At 39.4% G+C, this 17,457-nt stretch overlaps 1 protein-coding gene across 3 annotated transcripts in view; it reads left to right on the forward strand.

Annotated features, from left to right (window-relative positions):
• SLC39A12 (solute carrier family 39 member 12) overlaps nt 1–17,457 on the forward strand; it is an 83,668-nt gene that overhangs the window by 10,647 nt on the left and 55,564 nt on the right. For all 3 annotated transcript variants that reach the window (XM_042948369.1, XM_042948370.1, XM_042948372.1), the window contains exons 3-4: nt 1,548–1,755; nt 13,451–13,623. In XM_042948369.1, the coding sequence (XP_042804303.1) occupies nt 1,548–1,755; nt 13,451–13,623 (381 nt within the window). The remainder of the gene's footprint in view (nt 1–1,547; nt 1,756–13,450; nt 13,624–17,457) is intronic.

Below are 17,457 nucleotides of genomic sequence, written 5' to 3' on the forward strand. Positions count from 1 at the left end.
TTCAACTCTCTGGACTCCTTCACATTTTCCTACAAGTCCTTTGTAATGTGCCTCAAATACGTCCATTTCTTTCCATCTCTGGTGCTACCACCTTAGGTCGAGAAGTATCTTGGACTAATAAATAACTCCCGAACTAGACATTCAGCCCTTAGTGTCTATCCCTGGCAATGTCTTCACTACTTTGCCACCAGAGTGATATTTCTAGAACATACCATATTGTTCTTTTGTTTATGCATTAGTGGCTCCTCTGGAGCCTTTAGGGAAAAGTTTTCGTGATGGCTCTTGCTACCTTCTCCAGCCTCCTGTCTATCAGGGGCACCACTGGACACTGGGACCAACAAGAATAGTAGCTAAGATTCGCTGACCGTGTTCCGTGCGCCAGCTACCATATTAAGTATTTTACACACATGATCTAATCTTAATAACCTTTGTGGTAGGCAGCATTGTCCCTTTTTACTGAGAAGAATATGAGAGTGAGCAAAGTTAATCATTTGGCCCAAGTTTGCTCAGTTACAAACAGCAGAGATAATTTTAAAACCTAACCTGTCTGTCCCAAGCACGATCCTACGGAACTCACTTTGATGATAGGAAAGGCCCATCAGCAGCTTGGATTTCCGTTTATTTCTCTACACAAAAGGAAGGGTATTTAAGAGCATAGGCTATGGAGTCAGATCTGAGTGCGCATTGGGACTCTACCTGTCACTGGTCAGGTGGTCTGGGAAAAGGGTATCCTGTGCACAGAGCTCTGGGACAATGAAAAGAGAACATAGTGTAATGGACCTAGCATGGCGTCTGGCACACAGTAGGTACTCAGTAAATGTTGGTGTGGTGACGAGGCAAAAATAGGGACTCGGTCCGTTTCGGCCATGATGATGATATTATGGATGTAAAGCCAAGGGAGAGATTTTTATGAATGGCCGTACTAGGGGCACGTAAGGCTAGAGTCTAGCCTTTCAGATGCTCATAATTTAATTGAAGACCACTCAGTGTACACATGGAAAAGATCCCATGTCCTATGGGAGTTCAAAGAGCACAGAGACTGTGCCAGCTTTGGTCATCACTTAGCACACATTGAGCCTGAGACTAAAGGCAGGCGTTAAAAAGGAAGTGCTCTGTGATGACACGAGGCCGCAGGGCCGGTGTGAAGTCAAGGTCGGGAGTAGAGATTTGAAAGTCCTTACACTGTGGGCTGGACTTGAAGCTGGAGAAAAACAAGTCACCACCTGGAAGCCTGTGAACAAGAAGAGCGAGAGATCTCTTTGGAGAAGACACATCTCTGAGGGAGTAGTGAGAAAGGTTAGGTAACCAAGGACCACTAGGGTGGGAGTTAGAAAATACAGTGTCCAGTCAGATAAAAGAAACAAGCATTTTCCAGACAGAATTCTGTCTGAGACTAGAGAATGTTGATAGTTGTGTTCCTACAAACAGCTCAGACCTCTTTAAGGTGAAAAACTCTTCTTTGTCTTTTGGGGAAATCCTAGACATATTTTAATCAAAATGGCTTTCGAGGTGCAAGCTTTTTCTTTTTACTCTGCATCTGATTTCAGTGTATGGACACCAAAATGCTGCAGAAAAAGTCGGGAATACTGAGCGGGGATGGCGCTGATGAAAACACACTCCCTCGGTTGGCAGCGACGATCATCGCTTTGTCCCTCCAAGGTGTTTGTCTGGGGCAAAGAGACTTGCCGTCTCCAGACTATTTTACGGAATATATTTTCAGTTTTTTGAATAGTACAAATACTCTCCACCTGTCAGGTAAGGATGCTTTTCATGAATGTAACTACCAAGTCATGCCTACTAAACAAATTGTGCCAAAAAGAGTGACGCTTTTTGATGACTAAATTTGTTCAGGTATGTTCTAAACGCTATTTTATCATAGCCTGTGGTAAGACAGCTCAGGTGGCCCTTTTAAGGCAAACATGCTATCGTATCTTTGTGGCGATGAGACAAAAATTGGGACTCGGTCCTTTTCGGCCATGATGATGATATTACGGACGTAGAGCCAAGGGAGAGATTTTTATGACCTGCCGTAAGTGCTGAGGAACGCTTGTCTGTTTGGTACGTAGTCCTGGGCGAGGGGTCACAAACTATTGCCTAGAATGAAGACATGGAAAGCCCAATGGTGCAAGAGCCTTGGTGGTGTTTGCTTGTAGCCATAAAGATCTATTATTTAATTTTAAATAAAAGTCGTGTGAGCTCTCCATCCTGGTTATATTAGTGACTGCCAGCTTTTTGGAACTCCGAGAACAAATGGGATGCCAGGGATGGAGCCAGAATGTTTGTTCTGCACATTTCTTTGTACTCGACAAGGCATTAAAAATGAAATGACGTCTAAAAAATCTGTACCAGGAGGCCCTGTTTTGCACACCAAGGGCTCTCGGAATGTCGCATAATAGCTGTTGCTGCTGCCAACACACTTCCTCTTGGGAAGTCACAAGAAAAAGGGAGATGTGAATTTACCAAGGGACCGACAACGCCCGTGATCTGGGTAAACCTCCCAACTCTGAAAGAAGGGATTGGGGTCTGGGGCCATACATTCAGTGTTGAATTTTCCCTGGACCTGTTAGCACAACCATTTGAGGGACAGATGCGGGTTTCTGCAGTTTATTTTCTTTTTCTGTGAAAAGTTGACATGTAATTAAATCATGTTACCTGGCTGTCATACACAGGAAACAAGCCAGGAAAAGGCATGTTATGCCGAGAACAATTTTGAGGTGGGAAACAGGGGTTGGGAAATTTTAGCGGTGCGATTCCCGTTGAACTGGAGGAGAGCCGTGATTCCACTTTCCAAATAATGTCAAGGTGTAGGCCACTTGAAGGCTCTATCGCCCCCAAGAAATGGGAGGTGATCAGACTGCAATACAGAATATAGTTAGAGGCAAGCTGGGTAGATATGGATCATTGTGGACCTTCATTAAAATGCCCAAGTAACTGCTCACGAGCGATCTACAGTATCGCCTCTTGGGGCAAAAACCAGTCACTTTTGCATCTGAGAAGTCACAATTCCGTTTCCAAGTGCCATTTGGTGTCAGCACAATTAGGTGTTTGTTTCAGAAGCCATGAGACATTTTCTCTCACAGCTGCCCCGAGCTAGGACTCTGCTGATATTGATGGTATCCTGGAAGACAGTATGCTCATTTTAAGTGTTGTTTTTTCATTTAAAACTAGTAGAGTTAACATACAGTGTTATATTCGTTTCAGATGTACCATATAAAGATTCAATACTATACATAACTTACCGCTCATCAAGACAAATGTATTCTATATCCCTTTCACCTCTTCCCCCATCTCCCCCTGCCCCCCTCCCCTCTGGTAACCATGTGTTTGTTCTTTACAGTTAAGAGTCTGTTTTTTGGGTTGTCTCTCTGTCTTTGCTTTTTCCCTTTGTTTGTGTTGTTTCTTAAATTCCACGTGTGAGTGAAATCATACAGTATTTGTCTTTCTCTGACTCATTTGGCTTAGCATTATACTCTGTAGCCCCATCCACGTTCTTAAAAACGACAAGGTTGCGTTTTGTGTGGCCGAAGAATATTCCGTTGTATATATACAACATCTTCTTTACCCACTCATCTGTTGGTGGACACTTGGGCTGCTTCTGTAGTTTGGCTATTGTAAAGAATGCTGCATAAACATGGGGTGTATAGAACCTTCTGAATTGGTATTTGTGCATTCTTTGGGAAAATACCTAGTAGTGCGATTGCTGCTTTATACGGTAGTTCTATTTTTAATTTTCTGAGGACACTACATACTGTTTTCTGCAGTGGCTGCACCAGTCTGCATTCTTACCGATGGTACACGAGGGTTCCTTTTTCTCCACGTCCTTGCCAACGTTTGTTATTTCTTGTGTTTGGATTTTAGTCATTCTGAAAGGTGTGAGGTGATGTCTCATTGTGGTTTTGATTTGCATTTTCCTGATGGGAGTGGTGTGGAGCATCTTTTCATGTGTCTGTTGGCCATCTGGATTTTTTTTTTCTTTCAAATTTTCATTCAAATTCTAGTCAGTTAACATACAGTGTGATATTGGTTTCAGGAGTAGAATTTAGTGATTTATCACTTACATATAACACCCAGTGCTCAACACAAATGCCCTCCTTAATAGCCCATCCCCTACCCAACTTCCCTCCATCAACCCTCAGTTTGTTCTCTGTAATTGAGTCTCTTACGGTTTGCTTCCCTCTCTGTTTTTTTTTCTCCTTCCCCTATGTTCATCTGCTTTGTTTCTTAAATTCCACATATAAGTGAAATCTTATGGCATTTGTCTTTCTCTGACTCATTTCGCTTAGCATGATATACTCTTACAAATGGCAAGATTTCACATCATTGCAGATGGCAAGATTTCATTTTTTCTGATCGCTGAGTAATGTTCCATTGTGTATATACACACCCCATCTTCTTTATCCATTCATCAGTCAATGGGCATTTGGGTTCTCTCCATAATCTGGCTATTGTTGATAAGGCTGCTGTAAACACTAGGGTGCATGTGCCCCTACAAATCAGTATTTTTGTATCCTTTGGGTAAATAATACCCAGTAGTGCATTTACTTGTCATAGAATAATTCTAATTTTAACTTTTTGAGGAACCTCCATACCGTTTTCCACAGAGGCCGCACCAGTTTTCATTCCCGTGAACATTGGAAGGGATTTCCCCTTTCTCCACAACCTTGACAATATCTGTTGTTTCTTGTGTTGTTGATTTTAGCCATTCTGACAGGTGTAGGGTGGTATCTTATCATGGTTTTGATTTGTATTTCCCTGATGATGAGTGATGTTGAGCATCTTTTCATGTGTCTGTTAGCCATCTGAATGTCTTCTTTGGAAAAATGTCTATTCATGTCTTCTGTCCGTTTCTTAATCAGATTGTTTGTTTTGGGGGTGCTGAGTTTGATAAGTACTTTATAGATTTTGGATACTAACCCTTTATCCGATATCTCACTCACAAATATCTTCTCTAATTCTGTAGGGTGTGTTTTAGTTTTCTTGATTGTTTTCTTCAGCTGTGCAGAAGCTTTTTATCTTGATGAGGTTCATAGTTCATGTTGGCTCTTGTTTCCCTTGCCTCTGGCGATGTGTCTAGTAAGAAGTTGCTCTGGCCAAGGTCAAAGAGATTGCTGCCTGGGTTCTCCTCTAGGATTTTGATGGTATCCCATTTCACATTTAGGTCTTTCATCCATTTTGAATTTATCTTTATGTATGGTATAAGAAAGTAGTCCAGTTTCTTTCTTCTGCATGTTGCTGTCCAGTTTCCCCAACACCATTTGTTGAAGAGACTGTCTTTTTCCCATTGTATATTCTTTGTCGCTTGTCAAAGATTAATTGACCATATAATCATGGGTTCATTTCTGGGCTTTCTATTCTGTTCCACTGGTCTGTGTGTCTATTGTTGTGCCAGTACCATACTGTTTTGATTACTACAGCTTTGCAGTATAACTTGAAGTCCAGAATTATGATACCTCCTGTTTTGTTTTTTGTTTTCAAGATTGCTTTGGCTATTTGGGGCCTTTTGTGGTTCCATACACATTTTAGGATTGCTTGTTCTAGATCTGTGAAAAATGCTGTTGGTATTTTGATAGGGATTGCATTACCTCTGTAGATTGCTTTGGGTATTATAGACATTTTAACAATATTTATTCTCTAATTCATGAGCATGGAATGTTTTTCCATTTATTTGTGTCTTCTTCAATTTCTTTCACCAATGTTTTATTATTTTCAGAGTATAGGTCTTTCACTTCCTTGGTTAAGTCTATTCCTAGATGTTTTATTATTTTTGTGTAATTGTAAATGGGACTGTTTTCTTAATTTCTCCTTCTGCTTATTTATTATTAGTAAATAGAAATGCAGTAGGGACACCTAGGCATCTCAGTCAGGTAAGCATCCAACTCTTGATTTCAACTCAGGTCATGATCTCACAGTTCTGTGTTCGAGCCCCACATCTGTGCTGTCAGCACAGAGCCTGCTTGGGATTCTCTCTCTGCCTCTCTCTCAACCCTTCCCCTGGTCTCTCTCTCTCTCTCTCTCTCTCTCTCTCACACACACACACACACACACACACACACACACACACACACATTCTCACTCTCTCTCCCCCAAATAAACTTAAAAAAAAAAAAAGAAATGTAACAGACTCATGTTCATTGATTTTGTATCCTGCAATCTTATTGAATTCATTTATTAGTTCTAGTAGGTTTTTGGTAAAATCTTTAGGGTTTTCTATGTGTAGTATTATCTCTTCCTTACCAATTTGTGTGTCTTCTATTTCTTTTTCTTATCTGATAGCTATGGCCAGGACTTCCAGTACTATGTTGAATAAAAGTGGTGACAGTGGACATCCTTGTCTTGTAACTGACCTGAGAAGAAAAGCTCAGTTTTTCTCTCCATTGAGGATGATATTGGCTGTGGGTTTTTCTTATATGGACTTTATTATGTTGAAGCATATTCCCTCAAAATCTACTTTCTTGAAGGTTTTTATTATGAATGGATGTTGTATTTTGTCAAATTCTTTTGCTGCAACTATTGAAAAGATCGTATGTTTTTTTATTTTTTCTTTTGTTGATGTGATGTATCACACTGATTAATTTGCAAATATTGAACCACCCTTGCATCCTAGGAACAAATCCCACTTGATCGTGGTAAATGACTTTTTTTAATGTATTGTTGGTTTCAGTGTGCTAATATTTTGTTGAGGATATTTGCACCTATGTTCATCAGAGATATTGGCCTGTGGCTCTCTTTTTTGTGGTGTCTTTATCTTGTTTTGGTACAGGTAATGCTGGCCTCATAGAATGAATTTGGAAGGTTTCCTTCCTCTTCTTTTTTCTGGAATAGCTTGAAAAGAATAGATATAACTCTTCTTTAAATGTTTAGTATATTTCACCTTATGAAGCTCTCTGGTCCTGGACTTTTGTTTGTTGGGAGTGTTTTAGATTACTGATTCAATTTCAGTACTAATAATCAGTCTGTTCAAATTTTCTGTTTCTTCCTGATTCTGTTTTGTTAGGTCACATGTTTCTAGGAATCTATCCATTTCTTCTTGGTTGTTCAATTGGTTGGCATATGATTTTTCACAGTTTTCTTTTATAATCCTTTATATTTCTTTGCAATTTTTATTTCTTCTCTTTCATTTCTGATTTTTAAAATTTGGGTCCTCTCTCTGGCTGAAGGTTTATATCAATTTTGTTGATCTTTTCAAAGAACCAGCTCCTGGTTTCATTGATCTTGTTTTTTGTTTGTTTGTTTGTTTGTTTCTATATTGTTTATTTCTGCTCTAATATTTATTATTTCCTTTCTTTTACTGGCTTGGGGTTTTGTTTGTTCTCCTTTTTCTATCTCCTTTAGGTGTAAGGTTTGCTTGTTAATTTGAGATTTTTCATGCTTTTGATGTAGGCCTGTGTTGCTGTAAATTTCCCTCTTAGAGCAGCTTTTCCTGCATCTCAAAGATTTTGGGCCATTCTGTTTTCATTTTCATTTGTCTCCATTTATCTTTTAATTTCCTCTTTGATTTTTTGGTTGACCTATTTATTGTTTAATAGTACATTATTTAACCTCCAAATATTTATGTTCAGATTTTGTCTTGTGGTTGATTTCTAGTTTCATAGCATTGTGTTCAGTAAAGATGCACGGTATGACTTCAATCTTTTTGAATTTGTTCAGACTTGTTTTTTGGCCTAATGTGTGATCTATTCCAGAGAATCTTCCATGTGCACTTAAAAACAATATGTATTCTGCTGTTTTAGGATAGAATGTCTGAATATATAGATCCATTTGGTTCAATGTGTCATTCAAAGCCACTGTTTCCTTGTTGATTTTCTGTTTGGATTATCTGTCCATTGATGTAAGTGGGGTATTAAAGTCCCTTACTATTTTTGTATTACTATTTATTACTTCCTTTTTGTTTGTATTAACTCTTTTATGTATTCGGGTGCTTTCATGTTGGGTGCATAAATATTTACAATTGTTATATCATCTTGTTGGATTGCCCCCATCAAAACATTTTTTTGTAATGTTTTTATTTTTGAGAGAGAGAGAACATATGCACAATGAGTGGGGGAGAGACAGAGAGAGAGAGGGAGACAGAGACTCTGACGTAGGCTCTGCACTGTCAACGCAAAGCCCAATGTGGGTTTCCAACCCACAAACCACGAGATCATGAACTGAGCCAGTCAGCTGCTCAGTTGACTGAGCCACCCAGGAGCCCCACACCATTAATGATTATACAATGTCCTTCTTTGTATCTTATTTCAATCTTTTGTTTTAAAGTTATTTTATCCAATATAAGTATTGTTACCCTGGTTTTCAAATCCATTTGCATAATAAATACTTCTCTATTCCTTCATTTTCAATCTGCATGTGTCTTTAGTCCTGAAATTGGTCTCTTATAGGCAGCATATAGATGGGTCTTGCTTTTTTATTCATTCTGTCATCTTGTCTTTGATTGGAGCATTTAATCCATTTACATTCAAAGTAATTATTGATAGGTAAGTATTTATTGCAATTTTGTTACTTGTCTTATGATTGTTTTTGTAGTTCTCTCTTCCTCCCTTCTCTTGTTCTCTTCTCTCATGATTAGTTGGCTTTCTTTAGCAATATACTTGGGTTCCTTTCTCTTTATTCTTTGTGTATCTATGACTAGTTTTTGATTTGTGGTTTCCATTCATTTTGTGTATTAAATTGATAGTCACTCACGGCTGAACCCATTCTTTAAACCTCTCCCCACCTCCATGTTTTAGATACATGGTGTCATACTTTACATCATTTTATTTTGTGGGTCCTTTAAGTGATTTTTATAGATATACTTATTTTTATTGCTTTCATGGTTCCTACTTTTCTTACTCTAACTTACAGTCTTTCCTTGCCACGCAGAATCCACTTTAACATTTCTTGTAGGGCTGGTTTAGTGGTCATAAATTCCCTTAACTTTTGTTTGTCTGGGAACCTCTTTATTTCTCCTTCTATTCTGAATGCTAACCTTATTGGATAGAGTACTCTTGGTTCCATGTTTTTTTCTTTCAGCACTTTGAATATATAGTGCCATTCCGTTCTGGCCTGCAAAGTTTCTACTGAAAAATCACCTGATAGCCTTATGGGGTTTCCTTTGTATGTAAGTATTTTCTTTTCTCGTGGTGCTTTTAAAATTCTTTCTTTACTGCTTCTTTTTGCCATTTTAATTACTGTGTGTCTTGTTGTGGACCTTCTTGGGTTGATTTTGGGGGGTTCTCTGTGCCCTTGGATCTGGATTTCTGTTTCCTATCCCAGATTTGGGAAGTTTTCAGCTATTATTTCTTCAAATAAATTTTCTACCCCTTTTCTTTCTCCTTTCCTTCTGGGTTCCTTATAATGTGAATATTGCTGAGTTCCCTAAGTCTATTTTCATTTTGAATTTTTTTTTTCCTCTCAGCTGTTCAGCTTGATTTCCTTCTATTATTCTATATTCCTGGTTGGTGGCCCATTCTTCTGTTTCCTCTAGTCTACTATTTACTCCATCTGGTGTATTTTTTATTTTATTTATTGCATTCCTCAACTCTGATTGGTTCTTTTTCTGTCTCTTTGTTAAGGGTTTCATTGATGTCCTTCAGTCTTTTTTTTTCGAGTCCTGTGAGTATCTTTATAACCACTGATTTAAATTATCTAGCAGGCATATTTCTTGTCCCCGTTTTGTTTAGGTTGCTTGCTGTGATTTTGTCCTGTTCTTTCATTTGGGACATATTCCTCCGTCTCTTCAGGTTGTCTAACTCTCTGGTCTGTTTCTTTGTGTTAGGAAAGTCAGCTATGTCTCCTGCTCTTGATAGTAGTGCCCTTATGAAGAAGAAGTCCTGTAGTGCCCTGCAGTTCAGTGTCTCCTGTTCAGCAGAACCTGGTGCATCAGGAGAATCTTCTATGTCTCTTGCATACATCCTGCTATTTTGGCTGAAACACTTTTTCCTTCAGTCCAGTAATCTGCAATGGCTCTCTTTGCCTATTGTGGACAGGGTTTGGTCCCTGTGGGGTTAGTGCAGGACACTTTCCCTGTATTGTACCCTAAGAAGCCTTCATTGGTGGGTGGGGCCTATAGTAAGACCAGCTGTCTGTCCCACTGCTAAGCCTCTACCCTGATGGTTGTGTGTGGTTCTTTCCCTCTCCCTGGGGCAGGAGTCAGTTTGGTGTGATACTGGCTCCTGTTTGGGATGCTTGCACACTGCCAGGCTTGTGGTACCACTTTGGATTAGCTAACCCAAGAATGTATTGGAGGGGGAAGATCCTCAGAAGTGTGTGGGGTCGGAGGAATGGTATTAGCAAGGTTTGCCTGGGTCTGCTGCAAGAGGGGACGTGAAGCAGAGGCCTGGCTGGAGGGAATGTGTCTGCAGGGGAAGAAGGGGCAGGGCATGCTCTTTGTAAGTTATGCAGTGAGTGTAGGTGCTGCACTGGGCCCCACCGATGCCTGTGTGTCTGGGCTGGGGGAACAGGGAAGGAAAATGGCACCCACCATCATCTTTGTTCCTGGAAAAGTGTCCCATTGATCCCTGCCCTTCTAGCTGGAGCTCTTAGATTAGTAAACACATCTCTCCCCCGTATGCTCTTGGTATTTTTCAAACTGCTGTTTCTACGTTGTATCACAGCAGGTCTGTCTGTTGTAATGTTTCTTTAAGGACTGGGAGTCAGTTTCCTCTCACCCTCCCAGTTCTCTCAGAGCCAACCCCACTGATTTTTAAATTTCCAGATTTTAAGCCTCATTCATTGTAAGAACTTGTGAAATTTCGTCCGTTTAGTTTTCAAAGCCAAATGTTACGGAGATTTGTCTTTCCTGAGTGGGCTCCTTGGCGTGAGAATCTATTTCTCTCCCCTTTCTGGGATTGTGGGTCCACCCTCCCCCAGACTCTCCTGCAGTCTTTTTCACTCCTCACCATGTCTCCACCCTTCTTACCCTCTTCAAAGCTGCCTCTTCCCTACATTTAGCTGTGGTGAATTTGTTCTTCCAGTCTTCAGGTCGTTTTCTGGGTTTTTTACACTGATGTGTTACCTAGTTGTATCAATGGGACGAGGTGAACTTAAGGTCCTCCTACTCTGCCATCTTCCCCGGAAGTCAGTTTTAAGTGTTTTCTGTTGTTGTTGTTGCTGTTGTTGTTGTTATATGAATTCTGAATATTAAAAGTAGACATCTAATAAAAATGTAATGTAAACAAAAATATAAACAGTAACATAGTCAACCCCCATGCACACAGTATCTAGCCTCAACACTTACCAGCAACTGGATAATCTTATTTTTTATTTGCCTCCACCCTTTCCTATCACTTGATTATTTTGAAGCAAATGATTATTAACTATTTCGGTGTGAATCTCTAATAGACAAGCGTTTTTAAAAGCCCCTTATTACCAATATCACAACTGAAAAATTAATATTGATTCCTTAATATCACAAAAAAAGCCCATTAATGTTTACATTGCCCTGACTGTTAAAAAAAGATGTTTCATTTTTTAGCACATCAGGATCTAAATAATGTTCATAAAATGCAGATTGTTGGGGTATCTCTTCAATTTCCCTTTATAGATGTCATGCCTCTCCCCGACTCCACCTTCTCTATTTTGCTGTGGTTTTTTTGTTAGAAAAAAGGGGACTGTTTATCACATCTGGGTTTTGCTGATTGCGTTTCTAGTCATCTAATATGCATTTCTATGCACTGTGCTTCATGTACATTGGATGTCGTAGAGATTTGATTAGGTGGTTTGTTTACTTGGAGGATGCTGTCTTAGCGTTAGTACCTTCCGCCAGAAGGTACGTAACATCTAGTTTTCTCTTTTTGAGAAGTCATAAAGTATTGATGATACTTGTCTATGTTGATTGTTTGCAGCTTACGAAATGGTGTTCTTCTAATTGACTCTTTTCTTCTTCATTTATTAGTGTAATAATTCTGTAATGGAAAACTGCCCCTCGTCACAATTTCGTTTTATTGAGGTTTGTAAAGGAAAGTAAGAATAAATTCTTTTTTTTTTTTTTAAGTTTATTTATTTACTTTGAGAGAGAGCACACAAGTGGCAGAGTGGGAGGGCAGACAGAGAGGAAGGAAGAGAATCCCAAGCAGGCTGCATGCTATCAGCGTGAGCGCACGAACTGTCAGACTGGATTATTTCTGTTATTCTTTCTTCGTCTTCGGTAATTTTTCCTTTTACCATTTCACACGTGCTGCTGAGCTCCTTTTGTGAACTTTTCATTTCACTCACTATATGCAACACCAGAATTTCCATTTGAACCTTTATATAATTTTGATTTTCTTATTTCTTCTATTTGCTGATTTATTATTGTCACACTTTAATTCTTTAAATATGATTTCCTTTAGTTCCTTCAGCGCACTTATAATAGCTGCTTTGAAGTCTTTTTCTGCTTAATCCAACATCTGGGAATACTCAAAGACATATTTATTGACTGCTTTCCTCCCTGATTCTGGGTCACACGTTCCCATTTTTTTGCAAGTCTTATAATTTTCTTTTCGCTGAAAGCCAGTCATTTAAAATAAGATATTGTAGGAACTCTAGTTTGTAATTTTTCTTGTCCTTGATGATGACATTCAGGAAAATACCAGGGACGTTGTATTCCCAAGCAAGCCGATGGATAAATCCAAAGAAATTCACCACTATACTTAATTATTCTGCATACCAACTAATTTTTTAAAATTTTTATTTATCGATTTATTTTTGAAAGGTGGGGAGGGGCAGAGGGGGAGAGGGAGAGAGAGAATTCCAAGCAGGCTCCATGCTGTCAGTACACAGCCTGACGTGGGGCTTGACGTCCTAAATTATGAGATCATGACCTGAGCCAAAATCAAGAGTTGGACCCTTAACCAACTGAGCCACCCAGGTGCCCCTGTACCAGTCAGTTTTTAAGAGCCTCGAGCTGTACCAAGGGAAGCTAAACTGTAATCTATAAACTGAAAGCCATACTACAATAGTATTAGAAGACAAAGTCAGTTGTCTCTATAATCTCAGATCTCTTTCATTTTCTTTCTTGTTTCTGCATAAACAAACCCTTAAAATGAAAATAATTTGATTGACTTAAACATACCATAGTTTACCTACGGAGGATGTATATAGTACCTCAAGGAAATGAATTTCCTATGGATTAGGCCAGTTCTATCCTTTGTGTGCATTTTTATGAGGAACATCTAGAAAAAGAAAGAGTTGGCTCAAGAGAAGGCATTTCTTTGGAGGAATTGCCCACTGTATCATCCCTAGGAGTTAAAAGTGGTGGGAACATTTTTTTAAGACTGATTCAGCTCCAAAGCTTAGTCAAGATCTTGTGAGGGGATTAACATTCATGTGAAGTATAAGTTTTCTTTTATTACTTTTCAGAGTAACGTCTTGACTTTTCATTAGGACCACATTTATTTAGCAAAATATCTATGCTGTGGCCATAAGAAATTGTAATTATCCTGAGATTGACCTGTCTTTATTCTATGTGACACCAGATTTTGTATGAAATTTCTAGAACTAGACCAACTCCTCAACACTCTCTGGACCAAAAGTACCTGTATCCGAAAAGATAAAATCCATCGCCTTGAAAGGAAACAAAACAACCTAACAATCTATGACTGGGGATACCCTAATCTATCTGTATCCATGGACCAAGAGTCAGAAGACATTTCAGTTTCCTGGGATAAGGTATCGTTATTCTTCTTCTTATACCACCAATTGCTACTGTCAAAGTGGTGAAAGTTCTATAAGAGTTGTGAAAAACTTAAGGGATGATGTGTATTTCCTTCAGTGTGAAAATATTCTATTTGTACGGAGTGGTCATGGATTTTTTTCTTCTACAAATGGGTCTCTGCTGACATAAATGTGAGGCCAAGATATGTAGGAGAATAAGACAATAGATATAGATAGATATAGATAGATAGACATAGATAGATATACAGATAGTAAATATATATATATTACTACTTCCTCCCTTGTATCTATATCGAATGCATGAATAATTAACTCAACAAACATACTGAACATTTATTACCTGCCAGTCACCATCATGGTCATTGGGTATACAGTGTTGAAAAAAATAGGCACAACGCGGGGCACCTAGGTGACTCAGTCGTCTGAGCATCTGACTTCAGCTCAGGTCATGATCTCGCAGTCTGTGAGTTCGAGCCCCACATCGGGCTCTGTGCTGACAGCTCAGAGCCTGGAGCCTGTTTCAGATTCTGTGTCTCCCTCTCTGCCCCTCCCCGCCCCCCTCTCTCTCTCTCTAAAATAAATAAACATTAAAAAAAATAGGCACAACTCCTTTGGAACCTACAGGATAGGAATAGAACACAGACATTGCATATATACTTAAAATGATGAATGAATGCTTTAAACTTAGATAAGGTTATGAAGAGATTACTTTGGGCTGTGAGCAACAGAGAAATATTTGTATAGTAGGTAGCACTGAGAAGGGTTTTGAGAAAAGGTGATGTATGAGCCTATGAACATATTTATACCCATATTTCCTAAAGTTGTGCCCCAAAGTACATTCACTTGTCTATCTTGGTATTTCTTGAAATGGGTCCTATGATTAAATCGGTATGGGAAATACTAGAAATACATAGTACGCTGTGGCATATTAGGGTATCTGGGAGGTCTCTCAGCAAATAAACTTCTTTGATCTTATTGAATCCAGCAATTCTCAAATTTTGACTCTAGAATCCTTCCCTGCCCTAACCATTTAAAATCCTGAGAAACTGATGTTCCACGAGCGTGGCTTATGCTTATTGAGTATGTATGATGTGTTAGACATAACGCTATTTCACCTGCATTGCCTCATTTAATTATTATAACAACTATATGAGATTGGGATCTATATACTATAGATACTTTTCCATACTACAGATGAGGAAATTGAGGCATGGAGCTAAGTAATTGCTTAATGTTTACAGAAACTGAGGATATATACAGAGGTTGATAACATATTCTGTGCTCTTAACAACTGTGCTATTGCTTGGGGAAGGGTTGACTTAAAGAAAACTGGTTTTGTTATTTGTATCTCAGATGAGCAAGGTACAATTTGTACCTTAAAAGAGCAAAATCCCCTACAGATTGCTAACAATTCGGAACGTTTTTCCTGTGAGTTATGAATACATGATTGCACAGTACCATAGATTCCGTCCCTACCCCTGGAAGTTTGTATCTCTTAATACCCTTCACCTGTTTTGCCCAACCCCTTCAACCCTCCCCACCCCCCACTCTGGCAACGACTAGTTAGTTCTCCATACCGAAGAGTCTGTTTCTTTTTTATTGTTGTTTGTTCTCTAGGTTTTTTTTTTTTTAAGACAAAATCAGATTATTAATTAGAATATTAGATATTTTTAAAAGTGAATTTTTGTTACTTGTGCGATATATATGACATTTGTTAAAGTTGATTCTTTCAAACTCCTGCTTATTGTATTCAACCCAAGGTGAAGAGAGCTGAAGCCTGTGTTGGCCTTTGTTTGCGAAGTCTTTTTAGATGCTTCTTCAGGACTGGCTCTGAGGAAGGGGGCAAATTTGCCTAATGGAGACCTTATCTTCATAACGAATGCAGATTGTTTCCTAAAATTTAGGAACTACCTACTTAAGGCACGTGGCTTTAAAAAAGAGTTTTTTAAAAATGTTTTTATTTATTTTTGAGAGAGAAAAAGAGTGCGAGCAGGGGAGGGGTAGAGAGACAGGGAGAGACACAGAATCTGAAGCAGGCTTCAGGCTCTGAGCCGTCAGCACAGAGCCCAACATGGAGCTCGAACTCACGGACCGCGAGATCATGACCTGAGCGGAAGTTGGACGCTCAACTGACTGAGCCACCCAGGCGCCCCAAGCATGTGACTTCTAAGAACAGTAAGAGTCATTTGCTGTGCTACCAATGCCAAGTAAACAAAATCAACCTTTTCAATGGTTCTTCTCTGTCCCAACATGTCACTTTGCTTGTGACTCTTGATAGGACACTAAGATAGACTAGATCTGAAGAACCTGTGTATGTTATTTAGACCAGTGGTTCTCAAAGTTTTGTCTCTCGACCAGAAGTGTCAGCATTGTCTGGGAACTTCTTGGAAATGCAAATTCTCAGGTCCCACCCCATCATCTTTTTTTTTTTTTTTTTTTTTAACGTTTATTTATTTTTGAGACAGAGAGAGACAGAGCATGAATGGGGGAGGGTCAGAGAGAGGGAGACACAGAATCTGAAACAGGCTCCAGGCTCTGAGCTGTCAGCACAGAGCCCGACGCGGGGCTCGAACTCACGGACCGCGAGATCATGACCTGAGCCGAAGTCGGCCGCTTAATGGACTGAGCCACCCAGGCGCCCCCCACCCCATCATCTTTGAATCAGAAACTCTGAGAAGTAGAACCCAGCACTCTGCCTGTTAGGAAGCCATCCAAGCAATTCTCAAAACTAAAGTTCAGGAACCACTGCTTTAGAATATGTTTGTAAAGTTACCATAGAAGTCTGATGACATCAACACAAGGATACACATACACTGAAATTTTATGTAAGGGAATAAAGCTAGTTAAAAAAAATTTTGTTTTTACATTTACTTATTTTTGAGAGACAGAGAGAGACAGCATGAACAGGGGAGGGGCAGAAGAGAGGGAGACACAGAATCAGACGCAGCCTCCAGGCTCCGAGCTGTCAGCACAGAGCCCAATGCTGGGCTCAAACCCACAAACCGTGAGATCATGACCTGAGCTGAAGTCAGATGCTCAACCGACTGAGCCACCCAGGCGCCCCAGGAAATAAAGATAGTTTAAAAGTTAATGGCTGGATAATCTAAATTTTCATTCTATATTATTCTTTATTAAAAATATCTTGGGTTCGGGGCACCTAGGTGACTCAATCCGTTAAGCATCTGACTTCGGCTCAGGTCATGATCTCACAGTCTGTGAGTTTGAGCCCTGCGTCGGGCTCTGTGCTGACAGCTTGGAGCCTGGAGCCTGCTTCAGATTCTATGTCTCCCTCTCTCTTTCTGCCCCTCCAGAGAGAGCTGCTCTCACTCAGTCTCTCTCTCTCTGTCTTTCTGTCTCAAAAATAAACTTAAAAAAAAACTATTTAAAAATATTGGGGTTTAAAATTTTATAGAATATAATGAATGACCTTTAAGGCCATTTATGTTAGTGATTTCAAAAAGAAATTTAAAACCAACAAAGGACCTGAATAGTACAGGAACAGCAAATAAAGATCAAGGGCACAGAAGCTTATAATAGAATATCCGTACTCTAGGAGAAGGTAGTCTAAGACCAGAACTATTCGATTTCTTGGCAATGAACTGGGGAAAGACGCATGGCATTCTGTTCATTTCCTCTCTCCCCTGCTTTACTTACCAGTCGAGCACTTCTTAATGAGAATATTTATTACGAAGGATTTGTCATCAAAAGTTTAGTGTTCGTTTCCCTTTTCTGTTGTCAGTAGCTTTAATGATGAAGTCATTGTATCCCATTAGTAACAAATGGTGCAACAGAAAATACTGTCTTTGGCATAAATTATTTTGACAAAAG

This window comes from Panthera leo, chromosome B4 (assembly GCF_018350215.1).
Source record: "Panthera leo isolate Ple1 chromosome B4, P.leo_Ple1_pat1.1, whole genome shotgun sequence".
Taxonomy (NCBI): Eukaryota; Metazoa; Chordata; class Mammalia; order Carnivora; family Felidae; genus Panthera; species Panthera leo.